General features: G+C 42.5%; 1 protein-coding gene across 1 annotated transcript in view; it reads left to right on the plus strand.

Annotated features, from left to right (window-relative positions):
* Positions 1–1,456: 1,456 nt before the first annotated feature.
* Positions 1,457–26,470, plus strand: part of Shtn1 (shootin 1) — a 102,144-nt gene continuing 77,130 nt past the window's right edge. Inside the window, exons 1-2 of the mRNA XM_090345780.1 lie at positions 1,457–1,684; positions 16,836–16,888. Coding sequence (XP_090201906.1) covers positions 1,627–1,684; positions 16,836–16,888 — 111 coding nt within the window. The 5' untranslated portion in view covers positions 1,457–1,626. The remainder of the gene's footprint in view (positions 1,685–16,835; positions 16,889–26,470) is intronic.

Here is a 26,470-nt window from a genome sequence, read left to right on the forward strand (position 1 = left end):
GCGTGTGTGTGTGTGTGTGTGTGTGTGTGTGTGTAAATACTGGAGCTTGAACTCAGGCCTAGAGCCTGTCTCTTAACTTTTCTGTTCAAGGCTGGTGCTCTACCACTTGAGCCACAGCTGCACTTTCAACTTTTTGCAGGTTAATTGGAGATGAGTCTCATGGCCTTTCCTGCTCACATTTGCTCTAGGACTTTGATCCTCAGCTCTCAAGCTCCTGAGTAATTAGGATGACAGGTCTCAGCCACTATTTCCTGCCCAGGTATATCCATTCTTTTTGTATATTTTTACCCTCATCTTTAAGCAGCTGGATAGAGGAACTGCCATTTAACAAAGCTGTTTATGAACACAAAGTATCTGTATCAGTGTCACCCCACCCAACATTCCCAGCCATCCCTTTTAACCCACTCCTTCTTTCACTTTTCATAATTTGTAGGATATATGTTGGATTCTTGACAACATTCTCCCCCCACCTCTTTGTCTGCCTCTCTCTCTCTCTCTGGCCCCGCCTCACTCCTTTCAAAGTACTCATTCCCTTGTGTTCCATTGGACTTGGATTTTGTCTTTCTAAGGAATTCCACAGTTTGAATTCTCCCTCGAATCTGCCGTATTTCAGTCAATATATTCGTATATACTTGCATATCACCTACTATCTTTACATTGAGCTAATTCTATCTTCCACATCTGAGGGAACACATAAAACCTTTCGTTTCTCTGGGCCTGACATAGTTTTTAACCGACGTTTCCATCTCTTCCCCCGCGGTACCAGTGTTCTCTCTAGTGGGTGAGTATCTAGGAGATAGGAATGGCAGCTAGTGCGCGTGGTGAGCTGCGCAGCAGGGTTTGGTGGAGCCCGGCCTCTCCTTCTCCTCCGCTTAGGGGCTGCAGCCCCGGCTCAGAGGATCCCCAGAGGGAGGGCGAGGGCGGCGACTTGCTGGGCTCGGCGGCCCCTCGGCCCACGTGTGACCCTGGGCACCGGGACTGAAGGGACAGCTTCCCTGGGGCGGGGGTCCCTTCCACGGGGAGCAGAGGACTCGCCACGGCCCCCAGACCCAGTGCTGGCGTGGCGGGGCCCGCATCCCCACCCCCCTCCGCCGGCTCTGCTCGGGGGGGCGCCCAGGGGGCGGCCCGGAGCGCACCTGGCAGGACCCGGGGAAGGCGCTGGGTTCTGCGCTGCAGGGGCGTCCCGCTCTCTGTTACGAGGGGGAGAGGGGGTGCGGTTCTCAGGGGGCCCGTGAAGTGGGGTTCCCACGGGCGCTGCAAGGCGGGGGTCTGGAGGGTGGAGACGCGGGGCTGGGTGCCCCTCCCCGGCCGGCGGCCCCGGGGTGCGGCCCCCCTCCCCGCCCCGCGTCGCTGCGGCCCGGCCCGCCCCTCCCGGCCCCGCCCCGCCGCGGGCGGCGCAGGTGCGCGGCGCGGAGCGAGGAGGTGCGTGGGGATGATCTCACTCGCGCGCTCGGCGCCAGGAGGAGGAGGAGGAGGGGGTGGAGGAGGAGGAGGAGGAGCGGGAGCGAACTCGACTTCCGGGTAGATCCGCCGCACGCCACCGGCGTCTCGCCTTTTCCTTCCCCTCCCCCGGGTCCCCCTTCGCCGCTCCCTCCTTTCCTTTGATTCCCAGCCCCACCCGCCAAAATGAACAGCTCGGACGAGGAGAAGCAGCTGCAGCTCATCACCAGCCTGAAGGAGCAAGGTAGGCGGGCCTGCGGGCGCCAGGTGGGAGCCGCGGCCCGGGGGCGGGACGGCGTCCGGGCGCTGCGGCAGGTGGGCGCGCGGCGGCCGCGGCCGCCCTGAAGACGCGCCCTCCGCGTGCGCCCCGCGCGCCCTGGGGAGCCCAGGGCGGAGGGCGAGGCGCCCGGGTCCCGGAGAGCAGGGCCCGGTAAGCGGAGGAGCGCTGCCCGCCTGGGCCGGCGGCGATCCGGGCCTGGGAGAGGAGCCTGCCAACGCTCGGCGTGCACGGGGAGGGCCCAGCAGCCTCCCCCTTCCCACGGGGAGGCCCAGCACCCCCCTTCCCACGCGGCAGAAGCGGGTGGGGCGGGCGCAGGGCGGCCGGGGGAGGCTCTCTTGCGGGCCGGGCTCCTGGCACTGGCCCCACCCTTGCACACTTCGCGCGCGCTCTTGGGCCTGCAGTGCTGATTTCCAGCCCTTCCATGGACTGGGCTAGGTCTAGTTCCTCTTTTCCTCAGCTGGCTGGGATTTCCAGGCCACGATGTGTTTTTATCACTTCCCATTTTTTAGCAGTTTCATGGTTAAGAGAGTCAACGCTGCCCGCGTGGGGCTTCCTGGGCGAGCAGGGTCCGCCTGCGCCAGGCCCTGTGCGTGCCTTTCTCCAGAGCGTGGGAACTGGGGATTATCCCTCCAGAAAGAACTGTTGCATTTCCATTCACGAACAAAGCCAGGTCAGAGAGCCCCTGTTAGGCTAACCGTACATTCTTGTGAAATTATCATCACCTGGACCAGAAGGTGGTTTGAGAATGCGGACCAAGAAAAGAGGGGACCCAGATTTAGGAAGTGAAAGTGTGGAGGGTCATGAGTATTTCCGAGTGACTTGTCGACACCACCATGCAGTGGACAGGGCTCTACTCATGGCTAACCTGCCTGGCTTAGCACCAGCTCTGCTACTTCTGTGAACCTGGAAGAACCTTTCCCTGTTCAACAGCCCTACATGAGTAGACAAGGGTAAACCAGATGTCTTCATGAGGTCAGCGTGTAGGACTATGACCTGCTGCTGGGGTCCACCCACACCTCTGGAATCCACACTCCAGGGCAAACAGATCTCTCCTGGAATGTTTACTGTGACTTCTGGGGAAGTTACAGTTACCTCATTGAAATCGACATAACCCACTTGTCTGTGTTCTCTAGCTTCTAGAAAGTGCTGATTGTGTTAACTTGCATCTTTTATCTAGACAAGTTTAATATCATAAGACTAGGTATCAGTGGAGTTAAGGAGGGGGGGCAGAGAGAAATTTCTTCCTCTGGATTTCTCAAGTCAGGCCCAGATTCTGCAAGAATTCTTTTTTGTTTTTTAAATAACATCTCCCATTCCATAACATAAAGATTTTGCTTCATATTCAAGATTTGTGGAACTTCCTCTATTGATAATAATAGTCAATATTGGCTCTTGTCTTGGATGGCTAATTTTCAAATAATTATAAAATATTACTTCTATTTATTTATTTTTTTGTGGGTCATGGACTTGAACTTGGCCTGGGCACCAGGCCAAGTTGAGCTCTTCAGCTCCAGGCTACTGCCCTTCCCTTGAGCCAAGCCCCACTTCCCGTTTTCTAGAGGTTAATTGGAGATAAAAGTCTCAGGTCCTTTTGTGTGGGACTGGCTTTGAACCTTGATCCTCAGATCTCAGCCTACTGAGTAGCTAAGACTACAGGCTTTAGCCACCGTGCCCAGCTACTTTTATTCTTTATATGACTTCAAGAGTAAAATAACAATGAAGGTAATCCCCAGTCTGTTTTTAGAACATATTCTTGGTCTCCATGTTGGATTCAAGGAGAAAAAGGGAAGATTTCTGGGTATCTGGCTCTTCTGACTGTTGTATTGGATGGCCAGTTCATGACACTGGTATTTTAAAAGACATATTTCCTTGACTAAGTGCATATTAAAGTCAATGAAACTATAAAGACTTAAAAATTTATGTTAAACTTTTAAGTATACTGTTGTAAGGATATTGAATCTGCATGCACAGGTATTAGGATTTTTTTTTTTTGCAGCCTATAGTGTGATTTTTATGTATCGTAAAACCAGGGTGGATGGTAGTCATTGTGAACAATTGGCTTCAATAATATTTGTTATTTGGCCTATGGAAATAACTAGGAAACTAGGAATATGAGATGGGAACAAGGCAGCTAGGTCATTGGGGTGTCATGACCAATTTCATAAGTTGGTGGTCATAATTTCACCACTACTATTTATCATAAAGGAGGACCATTATTAATCAGATGCCCAGTTTTCCTTTTCTAATGCTGAGTAAACACAATGTATGCATTTCTTTGACAGATACCAGGAACTAACTTTGTCTGATAGACATGGGTGTGATGGAGTGTGAATCAAATAATCTTATCAATAAATGTTCCTCCTTGTTGGTAGGATAATCATACAAAATAGATGTACAGTTATGAAGTGTTTCTAGAATGAACAGGTGTGGAATTGTTGGATTAGAGGGCAAGCAAGGGCATGCCTAAAGTGAAGTCTGGCTACATATGCAGTGCCCCTTCCCCAGTGGCTGTCCCAGTTTTCAACTCCTCCCACTTCCCCCTCCACACATCTAGCAGTGCCCATATCTCTATAGTTAATACTGATGCAAGCCTGACAAGTTTCTGAGTTTTTGCCAGTCTCATGAGCAAAATGGAACCTCTAAAAATTCTCTTTACTCTCAGATTATTAGTGAGGCTTGGAAGCTTCTCAATGTGTTTACTGGCCAGGTAGGTATCCTCATGTGGTTCCTTCGTTTACATGGTTCAAGTCTAAAACTTGAACCCATTTCCCAGGAGAATGTTCAGAAAAAGAAGGTTGATGTCTGAGCTGCTGTGAGCTGCAGAGCTGACAGCAGCCTGGCCTAATGGGAAGCCTTCCGTGGTGTGGTGAATGAGGTTGCTTTTGACAAAAGTTGTGAAATGTAATGACGGAGTCTGTCATAATATGAACAATCTAATTTCTACTTACCATTCCCTGAGCTCTATGTCTTATAAAATCACACCCACTTCTGAATGACTTCAAAACATTGTATGTTCCCTTCTAGTGAATGGTGTAATTAGCTATATTATGTCTTTCTAGAAAGTTATATTATGTCCCTTTAAAAAAAAATTAGCCAGTGTGTGATAGCTTATATGCAGCAGATGTTGAGGTAATGAGGTAATTCTCCTTTTGTCTTTTTTTTTTTCTGGGCTTTATTTTATTGGACTGATTGACATCTTTAATGCCCAAGAAATGGCAACTTTGGATACTATTTCCGATGCATATTTCCTAGTCACTAAAAGTGGACATTTCCCTTACAAAACATCATACAATTTTCTCTCTCTCCAGAATTCTGTTGGAAAATGATAGACTTGGTTCAGCATTTGTTTTTAAGGTGCATGATTTTCAGTGTAATTCATTCAGTCCACGTGCACTGAATATTCATCGCCAGACACTGGCTTAGGGATCAGGGATAAAGAGCAGAATAAGACCTGGTCTTTGCTGGTGAGGGCATGTAAATTCCAAGCAAAGTGATTATCCTAGTTGGGTGTCATGAATTCAAGTCATCTGACTAGAAAGCATCTTGACTGGCATCTTCTGGAAAGACCCAGGTTGGAGTAGTTGTTGAAAATCCTTACTGAAGAAAGGGTGCAGATCAACTCTACATAAACAATAGGTGCCCATTGGACTGATCATTGTAGTAGTGCCATGTCATCTGGAGCTTGTTGATGACACTTTGATGAGAGTGATTGCATTGCCTTTCACAATGGGGGGGGGGCAGAGGGAGAAAGGGAGGAAGAGAAAGAGAATGAGAGAAAGAGAATGAGGATGGGTAGGTGAGAGTGTAGTGTTAGGGATCGAACCTAGAGCAATGTGCATCTAGCCAACTGTTCTACCACAGAGACACAAGACAAATGAAGATGTTTTTTTTTTATTTCATTCTTTTTTTTTATTGTAATTAGTAAAAGGGTTACATGATATTTGCCAGATAGAAGGTGCATTAATTCACATACATTGATACCCTTTCACATGTCTTGGTACCCGTTTCCCTCCCCCCATGAAGATGTTTTTATATAAGGCCTAATAACATAACCTCTGAAGTTATTAGTGCTCTTGGGAAATTAGTATCTAAAGTGGATTTTCTAAGGTAAGATGACTAGTTTTTAAAACAAGCTAACCTGTTCTTATCTTGAGTTAGTGTCATTTTCCCTAAGTTACTAAGGTATGTGCAAGGTTTAGGTGGAAACTGAGTCAGGCTTACTGTTAGAGCAGAGCTAATAATTCACAATATTTCCACTGTCTCCCTGGCTTATGGATCAGAAAGGTGGCTAGAGCCTAATTTTGGTAAAAGAGGTTTGGGCTGTGTGGTCTATTCCATCTAACCTACCATTTTTCGCATGGGCCCTTTTATACCCTTGAGAGGGCCATAAGGTATTGAAAGATTTTCTTTTTCTTTTCTCACTCTTCCACACCCCAGATGCTTGCTTCACCCCTATACTTCATGTAGTAGATTACCAGAGAGTCCCCATCTTTTTTTGGGGGGGGGTGGAAGGTTGGTCATGGGGCTTGAACTGTGGGCCTGGGTGCTGTCCCCGAGCTTTTCAGCTCAAGGCTGCTGCTGTACCACTCTGAAGCACAGCACCACTTCCGGTTCTCTGGTGGTTCATTGGAGATAACAGTCTCACAGACTTTCATGCCTGGGCTGGTTTTGAACCGCCATCTTCAGATCTCAGCCTCATGAGTAGCTAGGATTATTGGTGTGAACCACAGGTGCCCGGCAAGTTCCCATCCTTAAATGGGGGCTGTACATCTTTGTACTCATAAAGTTCACAGTAAAAGCATGGGAACAGAGTGACTATAGTGGAAACACCAGAGGGAGGACGCTAGCTTAGCCGGGTGACCCTGGGCACCAGCGCTGGCAAGTCATGCTAAGAACACAAAGTGGTACAAATGGCCACATTTATCTGTAGTCTCTCCTAAAAAACCCCCCAAAGCCCAGTCTACTCAGTGGAAGGTATCAAATTCCATTACCCACATTCTACAAAATTCTCCGTCAGCACTTGCTAAAACTGCCAAGTTCTCAAGAAACAAAGCGAAGAATAGCCATCCATCTAGGAGGTCAAAATGGAAGAAAGTCTGAGAAAGTAGAGTCAGGAAGTGCCTGAGGATCTGGGACTGGGCTAAAGGAATGTGGCAGGTGGGGACCTGGAACTGAAAAAGGGATCTTAGGTTAAAAGAAAAGGAAGTCTGAGTGAAATACAGACTTTAGTTCATAATAATGCATCAGAACAAGTCCACTAATGGAAACAAACATACCATAGTAATACGAGATGTCAGTAACCATCGTGTATAGGAGATCATTACAGGTTGTTCTTCTAACCTATAGGTTCCACATCTGGGCATTCAATCACTTCAGATTGGGAATAGTTGAAGGAAAAATAGAAAATGTGCAGGCTTTTTTCTTCATTATTCTCCAAAGTAATATAACAACTCTTTATGTAGCATTGACCTGAAGGAGACTTAAAGAACACAGGAGACGATACCTCATTTTATATAGAGGACTTTTGAACATTTTCAGATTTTGGTGTCTTGCTGGTCTTTGCTGGTCTGACAACCAATATCAAGAGGCCACTGTACTTATTGTCTATGTTTTTTTTTCTTTTTGATATCGAACACTTACATATTTAAAACTAAGTAAAAACAATAATGCTGCTGACATTGTATGTACAGTGCAGCTGTAGGGGAGGAATTCTTTTACAAAGTTTATTATTTTTTTAAAAAAATTTACAAATAATTGAATATGGTAAGAAAAAAATCCTTTAAGGAGGAATTGTTAGCCATCTATTTTTCTAGCTACTCAGGAAGCTGAGCCAAACTGGGCAGGCAATTCCTCAAGACTCTTATCTACAATTAACCAGCAAGGAAAAAAAAATGTTGAACTAGAGTAGAATGCCAGCTGTGGGTATAAAAGCAAGTGAGAATGTGAGGCCCTGAGTTCAAGCCTCTAGTACTGGTGTGCATGCATGCACACACAAAGAATTGATGGATTAAAACAAGTTTTTATATTTTAAACTTCGTTCAGCTTTAGACTTTTATATTTGTTTTTGTGGTGCTAGAGACTGAACCAAGGACCTTGTGTATGTTCTACTATTGAATTACATACCTGACCAATAATAGATTTTATTCCTTAAAGCTGATACACATATAGGCTTTACTTTGAAATATAGAAGGAACACACTTGAAAAAATAAAGCATATTAGCTAAGCGTTAAAACATGAGTTCTGAATCTTGTGTGTGGTACCAGGAAGAATGATATGTCAAGATCCTTTTAGTCATTCATTTCAACAATCTTATGTCTTTCTGTTTCATTCTTTCTGTCTCTGCCTTACTTTTCTCCATCTCTTTCTTTCTCTCTCTGCATATATATTAAGGATTTAAAAAGATAGGACTTTATGGGGGGGGAGTCTTAGATTTATAGAAAAATTTGAGGCAAAATTTTTATATCATCTCACTTCCTGCCATCCCTGTATCTAGTGTCATTGATATTTTGATGCAATCAGTGTGATATATTTATTAGAATTGATAAATCAGTATGAAAACATTATTAACTAAAACTCATAACTTACATTAGGGTTCAGTCTTTGTATTGTACTTCTATGGGTTTTAACCAGTGTTTGTGTCTATCTGCGATTATAGTATTTTACAGAATAGTTTTGCTGCTCTTAAAAATAATCGTCTGTTGCTGGGCGCCAGTGGCTCAAGCCTGTAATCCTAGCTATTCAGAAGCCTGAGATCTGAGGATCGTGGTTCAAAGCCTGCCTGTGTCCTAAAGTCCATGACACTGTTATCTCCAATTAACTGCCAGAAAACTGGAAGTGGTGCTGTGCTGAAGAGCTCAGGAACAGCATCTAGGCCCAGAGTCAAGCCCCACAACAGACAAAAAATAAAAAAAAATAAAAATCCTCCGTTTTCTGCCTTCATCGCTCCTTCCAGCAGTTCTGGACACCCATTGATTTTGCCTTTTCTAGAATGTCATAGAGTTGAGACAGCGTGCTTCATATAGCTTTTTCAGATTGGCAATTTTACTTAGCAATAGGCATTTAAGTTTCTTCTTAGTATTTTTCACATTTTGATAGCTCTTTTCTCATCAGTGGATAATGTGCCCCTGTCTAGATTTACCACAGTTTATCCGTTCACCTATTGAAGCTTGTGTTGGTTGTTTCAAGTATGTGTGGTGGTTATGGTCTGAAAGTGTTCTGTAGTCCTGTGACTAGAGTGCTGTGATTCACTTAGGGAGCCGTGATCCTGAGCTTCGGTCTCACATGTTCTTTTTTTTTGTTTCTTTTCACAGTTTTTTTTTTTTTATTGCTGGTATAACGTATAGAGGGGTTACAGTTACATTCGTCAGGTAGTAGGTACATTACTTCTCACACATTCATACCCCTTCTCATGTTTTTATCCCTATTTCCCTCCTCCCCACTCCTTCCCAATCATCTTGTTTTCCTCCCTTCCCTTTCCTATTTCAAATAAACAAATAAATGTATATACAATATACAGGGTAACGAAGTCAGATACAGTAACAACATGAGATTAACCATAACAACAAACAAAGAGAAGAGAAATAACGTACATTAAAACAGTCACATAAGATAAAGCTCTTGTTTTCATATCCTAGATATCCTTTCATTTAGCCTCATCCTATATGACCTTATGTACATAGGTTTTGAGCTATTGTAATCCTCTGCTAGGAGAGTCCTACATGTGTCCTAATTATTACAAATGAGGGAAACCATTGAGCCTATGTACCTTTGGGTCTGGCTTACTTCACTTAATAAGATTTTTTCCAAGTCTTTCCATTTCCTTACGAATGGGGTGGTGTCATTCTTTCTGATGGCAGCATAGAATTCCATTGTGTATAAATACCACATCTTCTTGATCTAATCATCTACTGAGGGGCATCTGAATTGGTTCTTTTTTATTCTTGGGTGAGACTGGAAAGGCTAGACTTGGCACCTCCTTTCCCCTTTCTATATAGTTATGTTTATATCTCCAAGACTGTGTCAATAACCTTGGGTACCCAAACAGTGAGTCCTTGCTCTTGTACTGTTTGGATCTAATATCCATATATTAAGGAGACCATGTGCCTTTTTGTTCCTTTGGTCTTGACTTATCTCTTGAACATGATTTGCTCTTGTTTCATCCACTTCCCAGCGAATGCCATTATTTTGTCTTGTCTGTTGGCCATGTAGAATTCCATGGTATATCTGTATCCCATTTTTTTTTTTTTTGACCAGTCCTGGGCTTGAGCTCAGGGCCTGAGCACTGTCCTTGGACTTTCTCAAGGCTAGAGCTCTACCACTTGAGCCTCAGCACCACTTCCAGCTTTTTTCTATGTATGTGATATGGAGGAATCGAACCCGGGTCTTCGTGCATGCTTGGCAAGCACTTTAACCACTAGGCCAAACTCCCGGCCCTGTATCCCATTTTTTATATCCCTTCATTTGTAGTGGAACATCTGGGTTGTTGGCTATTGTGAATAGTGTAGTAATGGACATGGCTATGCACTATGAATTTTTAAAGATACAGGGTTTTCTGCTTTTCTGTTGATCACGAGAAATCACTAATGGGTGTTGAGTGTAGTTCTTAAGCATCATTACTTCATTAACACCAGACTGTGTGTTTTCCCTATTCTGGATAAATCTCAGGTTTGCCATCATTTCTTTTCTGATATGAAATCTATCACCCTTACTTATTTTTTTTGCATCAGTTTTCCCAGTAGTTTTTTTTCCAGCTCTGTAATGACTTAATTAACAAGTGAGATATAAATAGTTTCTCTTTTCTACTTTGGCGTTAAGAGGAAGGCCTATTGGGATGTGTGCAGAAGGGAATCATGTCCTAATTGAACACTGTCCTTTGTGACTCATGTTCTCGTTGCCCATTAGTAAGGTCTCAGGGCTCCCGAGTCTCAAAGATACTCAATGGATGCAAATCTACATTAGAAAATCTCATGAGGCAATGAGTTTTCTGGTTACATCTGGTAGCTATTTAAAAGTTTCATTTCAATTAAGCATGTTGATGTAATGTGTTCTGTGAGAGACCCTTACTGTGGGGAAGAGAGTATGAACTGGTTCATGATTTGCTGATATGAACACTTAAATCCATTTTCTTTTCTTCCTCAGGTTAGCATGTAATTATCGAATGCCTGCAATAGATGGAGCATTGTGCTAGACTGGGGCATCTGGATGGATAGAGTCTTTACCCTACAGGATTGTTTCTCTTCCAGTGCATCATTGACTTGCACACAGTAATAATGTTCAGTAACATCTATTTTTCTTATGAATGACTTTGGAAATCTGTAGACAAGTACTGCCTCCATTTCTGGCTGTGGAAGCTGACTTCTTTGCATTTGTGTCTTCCATTGCAAAAATGGAGGTGAGGTGGTGTGGTTTTTTTAATTATATGGCATAAGAGATAGGTAGAGGGGCTAGGAATGTGGCTTAGTGATAGAATGCTTGCCTTGCATGCATGAAGCCCTGGGTTCCATTCCTCAGTATCACATAAACAGAAAAGACCAGAAGTTGTGCTGTGGCTCAAGTAGCAGAGTACTGTCTTGAGCAAAAGAAGGGACAGTGCCCAGGTCCTGAGATTAAGCCCTAGGACTGGCAAAAAAAAAAAAAAAGTAGAAATCATCCAGTCAACATAGATGTGGACTTTGCTCCATGTTCTGCTGAATAAAATGCATAAATCACTATGAAATAGTAGAACTGCAAGAAATCAGATGGCGTGCATATAGTTTATAATGTTGTATGTAGGGGCTCTCCTAGAAGTACAGGCTGAGTATGCATTATCCAGAGTGCTTAGTTCAGATTTGGGTCTTCTTGGATTTTGGAATATTTACACAGACTTGACTATTTGAGCATCCCTATTCCAAAAATCTGAAGTCCTTCTGGATTTCAGAGTGTGGATGAGGGGTGCTTAGCCCACATATGAGAGGGTACTTGGTAGTATTTTAATATGTAAGCACCCACTTTGCCTGAGGTATAGAAGACAGTGGAATTGCATTGTGGAGGAGGAGGAGGAGAAACTCCTGCAGGCAGAAGGGAGAACATTTGCAAAAGGCCGCTAGGTGCGCAGGTTTTGGGTGTGGTCCGGGTAGCACTAAGACTTGGGGTCTGATGGAGTGGATTAATTTCTGAGCCTCAAAAGACAGGAAGAGAGTAGAGGTTCCAGATTACAGTGCTCAAGTGTGTGGATGATTTTAAGCAAGAAAGTAAAATAAACAGCTTGCTTTGTCAGTGTGCTTTGTGAAGAACAAATCTGGGAGAGAGAGAAGCTTGGTCCGCATTGTTGAGAGGCTTGCGTTGGGGCTACAGGAAAGAAAAGATTGGAGAGGCGTTCTTTCAAGACTGGGGGGAGTTTGATGGTCCTTTGCAGGTAGTAGGAAGTAGGCTCAGGGTTTCTGTAGGTACTATCTTGAGAGCTGAGTGGGTGACACAGGTAAAGGAAATTTCCCTGCAGGAAGCAAAGAAAGTTGGGTGGTGTGGGGGGTGTTGAGTTCTGTGTCTTAACTGGTGGAGTTTGAGGTACTTAGTAGGCATCTAGACAGAGGTGCACAGAATAGAACTGGCAGTGGCATCTTGCTATGTTGGGAAGATTCTGTGTCCAGTGTCTGGTGTGCTGTCTCCCAACCATATGCTGAAAAGGGACCTGAAGCACCTGAAGTTTATGGCTGCCTTGTTGAGCAGTGCAGTTCTATTTGGCAGGTGTCCATTGGAAATGATGGCATGAGAAGATGCTAGGAGAGTGACTAGACTGCCAGTGCTGGAGAGGTTTGCAGGAACACTGGACTTGCAGTGCTAAAACAGATGATCCCAAGCAAGCTGGCCATCAGCCCTCCTCAGAAGTGTTGTTAGTGGCTTATAGTTATGAACTTTAGTTGTCCTATTTCTGAAACGAGTAAGTCTACTCAGCTGCCTCCTGGGCTGGCTATGTCATGGTTTATGGCGTGGGAGGAAAACTTGGCATGCGGGAGTTAGGAAATGGAAAAACAGCATGATTCTTGCAACACGTGCTCTGACCAATATTCTCCTTGTTTTCTCCAACATCATCCTTTTTCTTCCCTTCTGTACTGTTGTTATATGATGGTCCTCTACCTTGATTGCACATGAGAATTGCCTGAGAACTCCTTTAAAAAAAAAAAAAAGCAGTAAAGGTGCCTCAACTTCACCCTAATGAGTGAAATCAGAATCTTGGGGTGGAAAGGGCAGTGTGGAAACGGGGCTGGAGTCTGTAGGATTGCAAACCCCTGGCTGGTTTCTGAGGATCGGCAGGATTAGGAAGAATGGCTCTGAGGCATGCTTCCACTCCTCTGTCACGTTTCTCTATAGGTAACTAGTGGTTTGAACTTGATCTTTAGCAACCTTTCCCCTTCCTTTTTTTTTGGAGTACAGCAGTACTTTGGGTTTCAGAGATTTTTTGTTTGTTTGTTTCCAGTTAGCTATCTTTTGGATCATATAGGACAGAAGTAAGCCTGAAACTCAGGACATTAGAGGGCCACACAATCCCTGGTCATGCCTAAGATTCAATGAGCTTTGTTGGTTAACATGGATAGACCGGTTCATGTGTCTTGGATAATCATGTATGTTAACTCATTTTCACCTGATAACAACACAAGGAGGAACCCAAGAACCTAAAAGATGACTTTACTTGTCCAAGTCCTCCCCAGCTCCTGGTAATCAGGCTGGGAGTTAGCTGCAGATTTCAATTACTGTCATATATGACCTTACAATGCAGTGACACAAAACTGTATCTGTAAACCTGAGCACCGAAGTCGCCCAGGCAGTGAGGGTCTTTTCCTAGGGCAGATGACAGGTTTATTTGGGAGTTGGAAGTTCATTGTGGAAGCCTATATTCAATATTTTTCAAACTGAGAGCCAGTTCTGAAGAAGTGTCACAAAAGGAGTCTCTTTAGTGCCATGTAGGAGGGGTTAAGCTTGCCTGCACTGTATATATGTATATGGATGTATGTGTACATATTTGTATGTGAATAAATATTGGTTAGGGTAGGGAATGTGATTTTTAAACTTCCTAACAAAGCCTATTTTTCCCTTTTGTGTCTCATGGCCTAATTATCCTTTGTGTTACCAAATGGTCAAATTCGTCCTCTACTTTTTTGTTTCTTTTCCTTGCGCCCTATTTTTCTAAAGTTGCAACTAGTCACAAAGATATAGTTTTATTTGAACAAGGATAGGTGAAGGGTTCTTCATTAATGCTTTTGATGACCCCTTAATAAGATGTTATGATGTTTCATCTTGGGCTTATTGTTAGTGTAATAGAATAGCATGGGTATTTTTAAATCTTCAGAACCATTATCTAGTGTGTTAAATTAGGAATTTCTTTTTTTTTTTTTCCAGTCCTGGGCTTAAGCTCAGGGCCTGAGCACTGTCCTTGGGATTTTTCTCAAGGCTAGAGCTCTACCACTTGAGCCACAGCACCACTTCTGGCTTTTTCTAAGTATGTGGTACTGAGGAATCGAACCCGGGTCTTCGTGCATGCTAGGCAAGCACTCTACCACTAGGCCAAACTCCAGGCCCAAATTAGGAATTTCTTAATGTCCCACACGAGATTGTGGTTTTATAAGCCATCATTGTTCATGTGTTTATCTATAAAGTAGGCTACCAGTTGTCAAGTATTAAATCCATTTTGATTTAGTTGACTTTTAGCTACAAATACTTTCAGTGTCAAGAAATATAAATCAAAGTCTCTCAGTAAAGTATTTGTGTTAGTTTTTGAAGCAATATTATATACGATAAGATTTGGAGCTATGAGGCTAGTCTGCCCAGTAGTATAAGTACAGATACGTAAAGTCTTAGTTTAGGGTGCATATATCTCATTGATTTTTTTTTTTTAATTCAAGGACAGTTTTATTTACATTCAGCTGTTGAGGTATATGTTTAGCTGATGAGCAGCTAAACTGAACCTTGTGTGTGTGATCCATGAAATTCATTTTTTCTGTTGAAAATAATAATTTTCAAAAGGTCTTTATCTTCGTATGTATTAACTCAAAACTGTGTTTTGAGCCTATTCAGTGTTCATGGGATTGAGGTGTTATGGCTTCAGTTAAATTGTCTATTATTTTATGGTTAATAGATGCGGATAAAAATCTCTGGACATTGATGGTATAATCCCGTGAACATTGATTAATATGAATGAGATATTTAAGATTTCTGTGCTATTCAGCAAGTATTCTAAATACTTTAGATCACTGTTGGGAACAAAGCAAATATTTTTTCCATGTTTACTGTTTATTTCTAGTATGTTCTATGCCTTAGTGTCCCTGAGCATTTCAGCTCAAGGCTACCTCCCTACCCTGGTTCTTTTGTATCTGGGCTGGCTTTGAACCACAATCCTCACATCTCAGCCTCCTGAGTAGCTAGGATTGTGGGCATGAGCCACTGTGCCCCGCCTAGTCTTACATTTTTAATGATTTTTTTTTTTTTTTTTTTTTTTTTTGTAGACAAGTCCCAATTAAAAATTTGAAAACCTTGAAGTTCAACCTGAGTCACTGACTTTGCTATCTGGCTGGGGGTGGGGCAGTTCTAGGCTTATATTCTGTTTTCTGCCCCATCATTTTAGGTCATGGCTGCAAACTTGATGTTCTTTTTTGTCTTTTGCCAGTCATAGGGCTTGAACTCAGTGCCGGTCACTATCCTTTATTTTTATTTATTATTTATTTTTTGGTTCAAGGCTGACATTCTGCCATTTGAGCCACAGTTCTATTTCTGGCTTTTTTGGTGGTTAGAGATAAGATTCTCATGGACTTTCTTGCCCAGGCTAGTTTCAGATCTTGATCCTTAGATTTCATTCTCTTCAGCAGCTAGGATTAGTGTCCAACAAATTTTATGTTCTTAACTCTGAGAATAATCAAAAGAGCAGTGTTTTTGCTAAAAGTTGAACATATTGATTCTGGTTATTTATTTTTTTAATTAACAATAGAGGATTTTAAGTAGCAATAGTCTACCTACCACAATTGTAGCCGTATCTTATTTATATCTATTTCTGACCTAGTGACTTAGTCTGGAGGTTTTAAAAAAATGATTCTGGGGGGCTGGGAGTTTGGCCTACTGATAGAGTGCTTGCCTAGCATGCACGAAGACTCGGATTCGATTCCTCGGTACCCCACATACATAGCAAAAAGCCAGAAGTGGTGCTGAGGCTCAAGTGGTGGAGTGCTAGCCTTGAGAAAGTCCAAGGACAGTGCTCAAGCCCTGAGCTCAAGCTCAGGACTGGCAAATAAAATAAAATAAAATAAAATAAAATAATGATTCTTAACTGGATGGTAATAGCATAAATTTTTCCTCTGGATAAAGTAAATAATGTGATATGGAACAAAATGTACAATTTTTTCTAGTAGTCAATTTTCCAAATAAATCTCTGTTCACAACAGCAGAGAACAATAGTGTTGATAAGCCTTAGGGACCGTCCTCCAACCTGGGACCAAGGGAACCCTGGCAGGGAGCCTTGACTTGTTGCGGGTCACTTCTGGCTCTGCGGTCTTCACGTAATCTAGGGAGAACTGAAATTTAGTTTGATAGATTCCCGTCTGCTATAAACTGTTCTTTAAAATAATTAAGGGGCTAGGAGTTTGGCCTATTGGTAGGGTGCTTTCCTAGCATACACGAAGACCTGGGTTGGATTCCTCAGTAGCCTCATACTTAGAAAAAAGCTGGAAATGGTGCTGTGTGTCAAGTGGTAGAGCTCTAGCCTTGAGAAAGTCTGAGGACAGTGCTCAGGCCCTGATCTCAAGCCCAGGACTGGAAAAAAAAATTTAAAAATAATAATGTGCATATGTGAAAATGGAACCCAGCAACTTGAGGGGATGGAGCTGGGGTACAGGGGAGGGGGAGAAAGGTGGAAGGGATGACACTGATCAAGATATGTGCTACTCCTAAGTAGACATGTTGAACTGAAACCCCTTTGTACAACTATTTAGAGTTAGTAAACACACACACATTAAAAAAAAATTCCCTGACTTCTTTTCCATCCTATCTCAACTTAGTAAAATGTAGTTGATGGGTAAGTGGGAGTGGGCCCCTAGATTTTCTCACAGTAAATGTGTGAAGGAGTTGTAATACTGCTTTTCTTTTTTCTTGTAGCAATAGGTGAATATGAAGACCTCAGAGCAGAGAATCAGAAAACAAAGGAGAAGGTTTGTTCTTCACTCTTTGTTTTTTCTCTTTTCTTAATGGCAATACAGTATATTGTTCAGCTATGGATTTCAGTTAAATGTGAATGAGAGAGATTCTTTTTCTTTCTTCTTTTCTCTTGTATGTATGGTTCAAGTTCATACCAACTCTCCACTCCAGATGCTAAGAAAATAGCAGGCATGCCACAGTAGATGCAGCTCTGGGAAATAAACCACATAGTTAAATGTACAATGAGGTAGCAGGCAATTCAGTCCAAGGCTCCCAGAATGCTGCTTTTCCTGTGTCAGATTTGGGATGGAATTTTCACCTGGAGATGGAATGGAAGGTCTGAGATATTGCTTTTGGAACCTATTTGTGTGTGTTGCATCTTTGAGAGACCACTGGAATTAGCCATTGATGGTTAGCCAGGGAGCTCCATAAACTTTTTGTACATTTGCATCCTACCCGTGTGATTAGCATACCCGAAGTTGAAAAATACTCCCTATGAAGTGGAAGACGCCTGCTCAGTATTTTCAGGGGCTTGGCTGTCTTGTTTTTGTTGTTGTTATTGCTATTTTACTGTTGCATAGTTCAATTGTACTTAATTTTATAAACTATATTCTTTTAGTCTCTGAAAATGTTTTCTTAAAATTTTTGAATGTTTGATAATTTATATACATTTTCTGTACATTTAGGGAAGAGGAAAAGCAGTAAGTCAGAAAAGAATTGGGATTGAATAGAAAATGAAAAAAGGAAGAGAGGATGGAGTACTGCCCATTTTCGTTTTTAGATAGAAATACAATTTATTTTTAAAATTGCAGTTTTGATAGACCAAATATTTTCAAGCCTGTCTCTGGTATAAAATTAATCAAAAGGGGCCGGGAGTTTTGCCTAGTGGTTAGAGTGCTTGCCTAGCATGCACCAAGATCCTGGTTCGATTCCTTGATACCACGTACATAGAAAAGCCAGAAGTGGTGGTGTGGCTCATGGTAGAGCACTAGCCCTGAAGAAGAAAAAGCCCAAGGACAGTGCTCAGACCCTGAGTTCAGTCCCCAGGACTGGCAAAAAAAAAAAAAATAATCAAAGGTTCCATGTGGTTATTAAAGTGACTGTCATTACTGTAAATTATGAAACCTCATTTAAAAATTGTCAGAGGAAGAACAGTTGTAAAAATTGGCCGTGAAAGTTGGATATGGTTGTGCACACTTGCAGTCTCAGCATTTGGGAGGTTAAGGCAAGAAAATCATGAGTTTGAGGACAGCGTTGGCTATATAGCAGCATAGGGAAACTGTCTTTAAAAATAAAGCAGTATGGGGCCGGGAGTTTGGCCTAGTGGTAGAGTGCTTGCCTAGCATGCACGAAGACCCGGGTTTGATTTCTCGGTACCACATACTTAGAAAAAGCGGGAAGTGGTACTAAGGCTCAAGTGGTAGAGCTTTAGCCTTGAGAAAGTCCAAGGACAGTGCTCAGGCCCTGAGCATAAGCCCAGGACTGGCAAAAAATAAAAATAAAGCAGTATTTGTAAAATTTGTGATGTACTGAATTTTTTCATTGGATTGTTGAAAATTATATTTAATTTTTCAGCTGTATTAGTTTATTCTCTAAATAGCCACAATATGACTAATGATATTAGTAAGGAATACTTTGGGTAACCCCTCTATACATTAAAATAAAATAAATTTTAAAAAGTACTTTGGTTCAAAGCAGATTATAATGGATCTTTTTAGATCATTATTTTGTTACCTAGTTTTAAAGCTCTTTTGCTCTTTTGTAAATTAATCTTTGGTGATCTCTGAAGTCTTATTTCCTGTCTTCTCTTCTTCAGACAATTGAGGAGTTGGTAGCTGAGAGTGATAAAAATTCCCATGCTGGTGCATATGTAAGATAAGAAAGGATGCATAAAATAATGTGATAAGATATCTAAGTTTTTAAAAAATGATCTTTAAATAATTGTACCACCACTTCCCTTCCCTCTTCCCTAATCAATCACAGTTGCCCTGAGGATATTAATATACAGTGTACTTTCCTGCTACGGCTGGCTTTGAACTGTGATCTTCACATCTCAGCCTTCTGAGTAGCTAGGATTATAGGCATGAGCCACTAGCACACAGCAAGCCTCCTCTTTTTGAAGCAAATTTAGTGGATGATGCTCATATCCAATAGCTTGTTCCTCTTTCCCAAGATGTTAGATAACCCTTATTGAGCTCCAGAAGGGAGGGGCTGAGTTGTTGTGCTGCTGAAACACTTGCTTAGCTGCTCCTAGCTCAAGAGGGAGAAGAGCAAAGCAAGGAGAAGTTAATGCAGGGGAAATATTTGACATAGAGGCAAACACTAGTAACAGGCCAGTGTCTATAATTCTAGCTACTTATGAGGCTGAGATCTGAGAATCACCATCTGAAACCAGCCTGGATAGGAGACTCCTTGAGATTCCAGTTGACCACTAGAAAAACTGAAAGTGGGCCTGTTGCTCAAGTGGTAGAGCACTAGCCTTGAGTGAAAACACTCAATGACAGCTCGTAGGCCCTGAGTTCAGGTCCCATTACTGGTATAAAAGCAATATCAATGAAAAACAGTAGCAAGGAAGAGAAGATGAAATCTTTTCTCTTTTTTTCCCCCTCTTTTAACCATTATTTGTAGGCCTAGCGGTATCCTTAAAAAATGAAAATCAGCCAGGGACTAGTGGCTCACGCCTCTAATCCTAGCTACTCAGTAGGCTGAGATCTGAGGATTGTGGTTCAAAACCAGCCTGGGCACGAAAGTCCATGAGACTCTTATCTCCAATTAACCACCAGAAAATTGGAAGTGACACTAGAACAGCGCCTAGGCCCAGAGTTCAAGCCCCATGACTGGCAAGCAAGCAAGCAAGCAAGAAAGGAAAGGAAGGAAAGAAGAAAAAAAAACAATGGGGAGCCAGTGGCTCACACTGCCTGTAATCTACTCACTGAGGAGGCTGAGATTATGCAGATCACAGTTTAAAGCCAACCTGGATAGGAAAGTCTGTGAGACTCTTGTCTCCCAATTAACCACCAAAAAGCTAGAAATGGAGCTGTGAGTCTAAGTGGTAGATCACTAGCCTTGAACAAAACGCTCAGGGACAGCACCCATACCTTGAATACAAGCCCTAGGATCAGCACTACAAACAAACAAAACAGGGCAGAGAGTTTGGCCTAATAGTAGAGTGTTTGCCTAGCATGCACGAAGTCCTGGGTTCGATTCCCCAGTACCATATACATAGAAAAAGCCAGAAGTGGTACTGTGTGTCAAGTAGTAGAGCCCTAGCCTTGAGAAAGCCCAAGGACAGTGCTCAGGCCCTGAGCTCAAGGCCGAGGACTGGCAAACAAACAAACAAAAAATAGAAGTACAACCCCCAAATCAAAACCTCCCTCATATCAGTGCTCTGTAAACACCACCTGTTGGTAGGGTTCATAGTTGTTTAACTGAGAGCAGCTTTCTACAGTGAGGTTTTGAAGGAACTGTCTTGTTACACACATAGCATTATAGGTAAAATGCATTTTAGTAAAAGGAGAATTATAAATGATCTGAGCCCATCAACAGTTTGCATGCTTCTCTCTCTCTGCAGAGTCTTGTCTAATACTTGTGTGACATCTGTAGGCATTATTGACCCGCTTCTGTCCTGATTCTTTAAAAATAACTGTTAACAGAAATGGGAAGAAAAGAACTGAAAGCAATATGGAATGCTATGTGGTTGGGTAAAACAAAAAGTAGAGGGGTTTTAAGTTCACTCCACTCTGTTTACCTTCTGTGAAAAGACTAGCTTGCTTATTACTGCAGATTTTTCTCCAAAAGGGGGGCCATATTACAAAGGAGGGAAGCATATAATAAAAGCCTTTTATCCAACACAGAATGAGTAAAAGCAGCTTTAGTTCCGGAGGTGGTAAATGGAGGACACCATTTTCTCTGGGAAAGCACTTTCTTGTGCCGGGCTGGGTAAGCTTTGTCCAGCCCACATCAGCAAGAACACATGGCCATCTTCCTTCATGGCCCTAGCCCGAGTTTAGCTAAATCATCCTTGATTTGATGTGGGGAAATTTGGCATGATTAGGAGAGTCAAAAAAAAAAAAAAAAGCTAAGGACAAAGTATTTCTGACTTCACCAAGTCTTACCAAGTCTGTTATCAGTGGGAAAAGGTGGTAGGTGCAGTTCCTTTGGGTAAGATCTTCTCCTACCCTATTACACTCTCCTCTTGGGGAGGCAAGTGGCTCCAGGAAAAGTTAGTTGCTTAAGAGGCTGTGTTTATGAAGAAGCAACTTTGGAGCTGGGTGTGGTGGTGCACGCATGTGATCTCAGCTAAGTGGGAGGCAGATATAGAAAGATCAGGAATTCAAGGCCCTGCCCCAGGCAGACTTAGCTGGAGATCCTATCTTAAAACACACGAAAGGGCTTGGAGGTTTGGCTCCAGAGTGGTAAGGGCTTCCTAGCAAATATGAAGCTCTGGGTTCTATCCTCGGTACTACCACTGGGAAAAAAAAATACGAAAACAAAACAACCTGAGGCTTCTTTAGGACAGTCATGTTCTCTTATCTCCTGTGGCATGCTCCAGCCAGGTCTACTTCACAGAGGGGACAGTGGGCCTCATGATTTCCTGAGATTTTCTAGCTAGTGACAGCGTAGATTTAAACTTTGGTCTTGTGGCCGGCATGATGGCATGCACCTGTAATCTCAGGCCTCAGGAAGCTAACTGTGAGAGGCTGAAGGAGTAAGAATAGTGGCTGCCCCGCACGCCATACTTAGATTATATGTATGTGTACACACACATGTATACATGCACATGCACACACAGGAAGATTCTTGACACAGCATACCCCAGTGATAAAAGTCGGAGACTTAGGGGTGGGCCATTGCTTTGTTTTCAGTGATGTTTTCCTTTTGAATTCTCTCTTTGTGGATAGTGGAATATTGGCTCTTTTTTAAAATCAGTGCCTTTGAAGATGGAATCAGACTCTGAATTTTTTTTTCCAGCCCTGGGGCTTGAACTCAGAACTTAAGCTCTATCCTTGGGCTTTCTCAAAGCTAGTGCTCTACCATTTGAGCCATGACAAAAGTTCCGGCTTTTTTTTTTTATGTATGTGGAACCAAGTAGTTAAATCCCAGTCTTCGCGCATGCTAGGCAAGCACTCTATCACTAGGTCAAACTCCTGGCCCCAGACTTTGAATTTTAAGAAAAGCTCTGCTGAAGGAAACCTTTTTGTTGAATACCTTCAGAGTCCCACGTATAAAGAAAAATACATTAAAATTCTGTACTCAAAATCATGTGAATGAGGAATGCAGATCAGTGGACAAATAGCCATGATAAATTATACAATTCTTATATAAGTGAGTGCCTGGAGCCTGACAGTGAATTGGGAGGAGAGAAAAATAACAGGGCCCCTCCTCTTTTCCACATGACAAACTCTTATTAACCTTCAGTGCTGTCACACAAGCAAAATTAATTGCTTTTTGGGGGGATAACAAATCATCTGTGTATTCCTATGTACTTGTCACATTTACTAAATGTGTTATTTAAAAAAGTCACTCCCTAAGCCTGGCATGGTGGCTCACGCCTGTAACCCTAGTTACTCAGGAGGCTGAGATCTGAGGATCAAGGTTCAAAACCAGCCCAGGCACCTCAAAGCAATCTTATCTCCAGTTAATCACTAGAAAATGGGCAGTGGGGCTGTGGCTCAAGGGTAGGGTGGTAGCCTTTAGCTGAAGAGCTAGGGGACAACGCGCAGGTCCAGAGTTCAAGCTCCTTGACCCACCAAAAAGAAAGAAAAAAGAAAAAGTCACTCCCTTTTGTAACTAATGTAAAATAATAATAACAATAATAATAATAGCTGGGTGCCAGTGGTTCATGCTTATAATCCTAGCTACTCCAGAGACTGAAATCTGAGGATCTTGGTTCAAAGCCAGCGGGGGCAGGAAAGTTCAAGAGACTTATCTCTAATTATCCAGGGAAAAAACCCACAGAAGTAGAGTTGTGACTCAAGTGATAAATACTGCTCTTTAGTACAAAATGTACAAAGCTTCGAGTTCTAGCCCTAGTACTGGCACATGCACATGCACACGCAAACACACACACACACACACACACACACACTAAATAGGAGGATCTAAGTAGCTGGTATAGGTTTTATTAAATTTTCAAAACTTGATTTTCCTTTCTCCCTCCCTTCCCTTCCTCCCTCCCTCCTTTCCTTCTTTCTTCCCCCCCCCCTCTTTCTTTTGCCTGTTCTGAAGATTGAAATCAGGGCCTAGACACTGTCCCTGAGCTTTTTTGATCAAGGTTAGGACTCTACCACTTGAGCTACTGAGCTGCTGCTCCATTCTGGCTTTTTGATGTTTAATTAGAGCTGTAGCTCAGTAGCTGTAGCTATTCCTACCTGGGCTTTGAACTACGTGATTTTCAGATCTCAGCTTCCTGACTAGTTAGGATTACAGGTGTGAACCATCAGAGAGCTCAGCTCCTGTGTGTGTGTGTGAGAGAGAGAGAAAGAGAGAGAGAGAGAGGGGAGAGAGAGAGAGAGAGAGAGAGAGACAGTTTTAATACCAGAATCTGAGGATTATGGAAGGATGCTACTCGTTGCAATTCTTTTTTTTTCCCCATTCTCTAAGTGACATTGTAGAAAGTGAGAAAGTCAGAGAGCCTATCACAAGGATCAAATGACTAAGTCTGTAGTTTAGGGTGTGGGAAAATAGACAACTGAGCAGTTTGGAATCCATCACTTGGAATGAAATGCTTTGTTCATGTAACTGTCCTGTAGTCCCATAGTCCAGTGTTAGTCAAGTTTCTACTGCCGAAGGACGTTCTCTGATGACTCGATTAGGATCTTTGTCATAATCATTTGGGTTTTTTCCAATGTGGGATAATATGGGGAAGGGCTTCATTGAGCTTTGAATGGACTATCTTCACATTTCTCAGGGTGGATATGTGTTTGTAGAAATCCATATAATAGAAGAATGTGTGCCATTAAATAGTATTTATGTTTAGTGTTCTGTTTGTAGGTGGAGTTTTGAAACGCATAAATGTTTAAGAGGCTGATTAGAAGTCCTTTGGGTCAGCCACTCTAACAGTACATCAGGCATTCTGCCAGCCTGCCAGCAACAATGAATGAAAAGAGAAAAGAGACAGCCGCTTCCCAAGACTTAGGTTTCAAGAAGCAAGATATGCGATACTGTTTGCATCTTGGCTCAGTTGTCTATTGTTAATTTTCTTTCTCATGTGTAATAGTCACAGGTGAAGGTCCCAAAGTATCTTCTTCTTCTTCTTCTTCTTTTTTTTAAAGACCCAATAAAGAAGCCACTTTAAAGAGCAAGATATGCTTCCATTATGCTAACTGTTCATGCATAATACATCCACATACATGCAGTTTCTTTGAGACAGAGTGGCAAGTGGTTGTGCCAGAGAAAAAGTAATTACTTAGCAGTTTGAAAGTGAAAATGAGTCTCTTATTAACAGCAATCTATCCAGAAACAAAGAACCAGGATCCTAGTTCTGATGACATGTGTTTCCAGCTAACACACAATACCTAGAATTTGGAGACCGCTACAAGACAGCTTGGGGTGGGGGTGGGGACAGCTACTACTTCTTTATGAACTGAAAATTGGAGGGAAGCAACTCTGAATTGGAAGAAACAAGACCAGAAGAGAAAAAAGAATGAAAGGAATTCCATGCAAGCTGGAATGATTTAATGTGTTAGACCCTTCAAAGATAAAGATAAGAATGTAGGAATCCAGAAAGCACAGACTTAACATACAAGGAACAATAGAACTGTGGATTATTTTAAAATGATGTGTTAGTCCTCTCTCTGCACCACCAAGTCTTCTGAAACAGGTAAAATTCAGATGCAACGCATGTTCAAATTGTTGACTATTTTAACTGGAAAAGGAAAAAAATATACGAACTTGGAGAAAAATGATGTGGGGTTAAAAATCCTTCCAGGCTTAACATTACTTCCTCTGCTAGATGTTTCTGTAATAGGGTTGTATTTCTGTCATTATATGCAGTGGCTTTATAAGTTGCTTGTTTCATTGTTGACCTTTCTTGTTAGATTGTAAGTTTTGTGCACACAGAGTATCTCTGATGTTCCTACCACATTTTCCTCTGTTTGGACAGTGCCTGGCAGGTATGGGTACTGTATGGAAGGAAATGGTCACATTCAGGGATAACAGGACATTAGAAGTCTACTTCAGTATAAACTGTAAGGTATATACTTGCCTGTGGATAGATTGTCACTGTTTCTGGTAGTTTATGTAGGTGGTGTATGCATGGCAGTCATTCTTGGGCCACAAACGATCCTTCCTATAGACAGGCACCCTCATAGCATTTGTGTATCAGGAAGATGGAAATGAACATTTATATTCGTGGAGTTAGAAACAGAATGTTGAGCTTTCTCTTGCATAAACTATACATACAGTAAAATGGAGAGCTATCTTGGTCTCTCCATTGGTTGTCCAAACACGATAGTCATTAGCAGTGTGTGATCCTCTTTAACAGGCCTGCTCTGGAGGGAGATTATCTTAAGAATGGATTCTAAATAAGAGTTTCCAATTTCGTGGTTTCTGATAAGGAGACACTGTTTACTGTAATGGGTGGTAAGTGAGGGGGGAAAATTAAGCTGTTTATTTGAATATGCCAGGCTTTCCTCTATGAACCAGTCAGCCAGTGCTGGAACATCTGGGTATGCCAGGTATAAGCCTAGATAAAGCTCAAGGGAGAGATCTGGGAGACAGCCAAGACTTCTGATATGAAGGGCTTTCCAAACCTGTGAGGCCAGCCTCCTCCAGTCAATTCATCACTTCATAAAGCTGCAAAAGAGAGTCTGCCGAGTAACCATTCACATCACCCGGCTTGTTTACATCAGCCAGCACACAGGCCCCTGGGTTCTACCCTTGCCTTGAGTTGCAGAAAATCATTGGGCATCATAATTAAGTGACGTGGGCCCAAGAACATCTGTTGCTTTTGCAGAGTCTTCATGAGCAAGTCTGAGGACAAAAAGAAGTAGGGTTTTTTTGTTTTTTGTTTTTTCTTTTTTCATTCCCCCCCCCTTTTTTTTTCTTACAGATGGTGCAGCTGCATGCACATGGATAGGAAAGGGTGGGCTGGGGGCGGGAGGAAAGGGCTTCTGTGTGGCCTCAAGAAGAAATGCCTTTCCAAACAGGCCCACTGCCTCCCTAACTTATCTCTGTTGATAGAACGTAGAATGAGAGGGAAATGGCAAAATGTGGTGGATTCACCTGAAAGGATGAATTAATGGACATTAAAATTCTTGCTCAGTAAATGGTTACAATCCTTCAGCTTTTGATCCATTTTGGTTTGGAAGAAGTAATTTGCAGCATGTGTAAATCCCCCCTCACCCTCAACACATACCCTTTTCAGCATAGCAGATGGTAAATTCAGTGGCTGCCAGTTCCATCATAATATGGTTGCAGAAAATAGAAAGCAGAACAACATGAAGACCCCTGATAGAACACAGCTGGGGTTGAGAGACAGCCTGTGAATCTGTTGGTTTGTAACTAGAGTGTTAGTATGAGCTGGACTGTATAGAAACAAACCTGCATGTTGGGTGAAGACTGATGCTGAGACCTCTTTCTAAACAGAACCTGTC

The sequence above is a fragment of the Megascapheus bottae genome, chromosome 15, assembly GCF_031878675.1.
Source record: "Megascapheus bottae isolate mThoBot1 chromosome 15, mThoBot2.hap1, whole genome shotgun sequence".
NCBI lineage: Eukaryota > Metazoa > Chordata > Mammalia > Rodentia > Geomyidae > Megascapheus > Megascapheus bottae.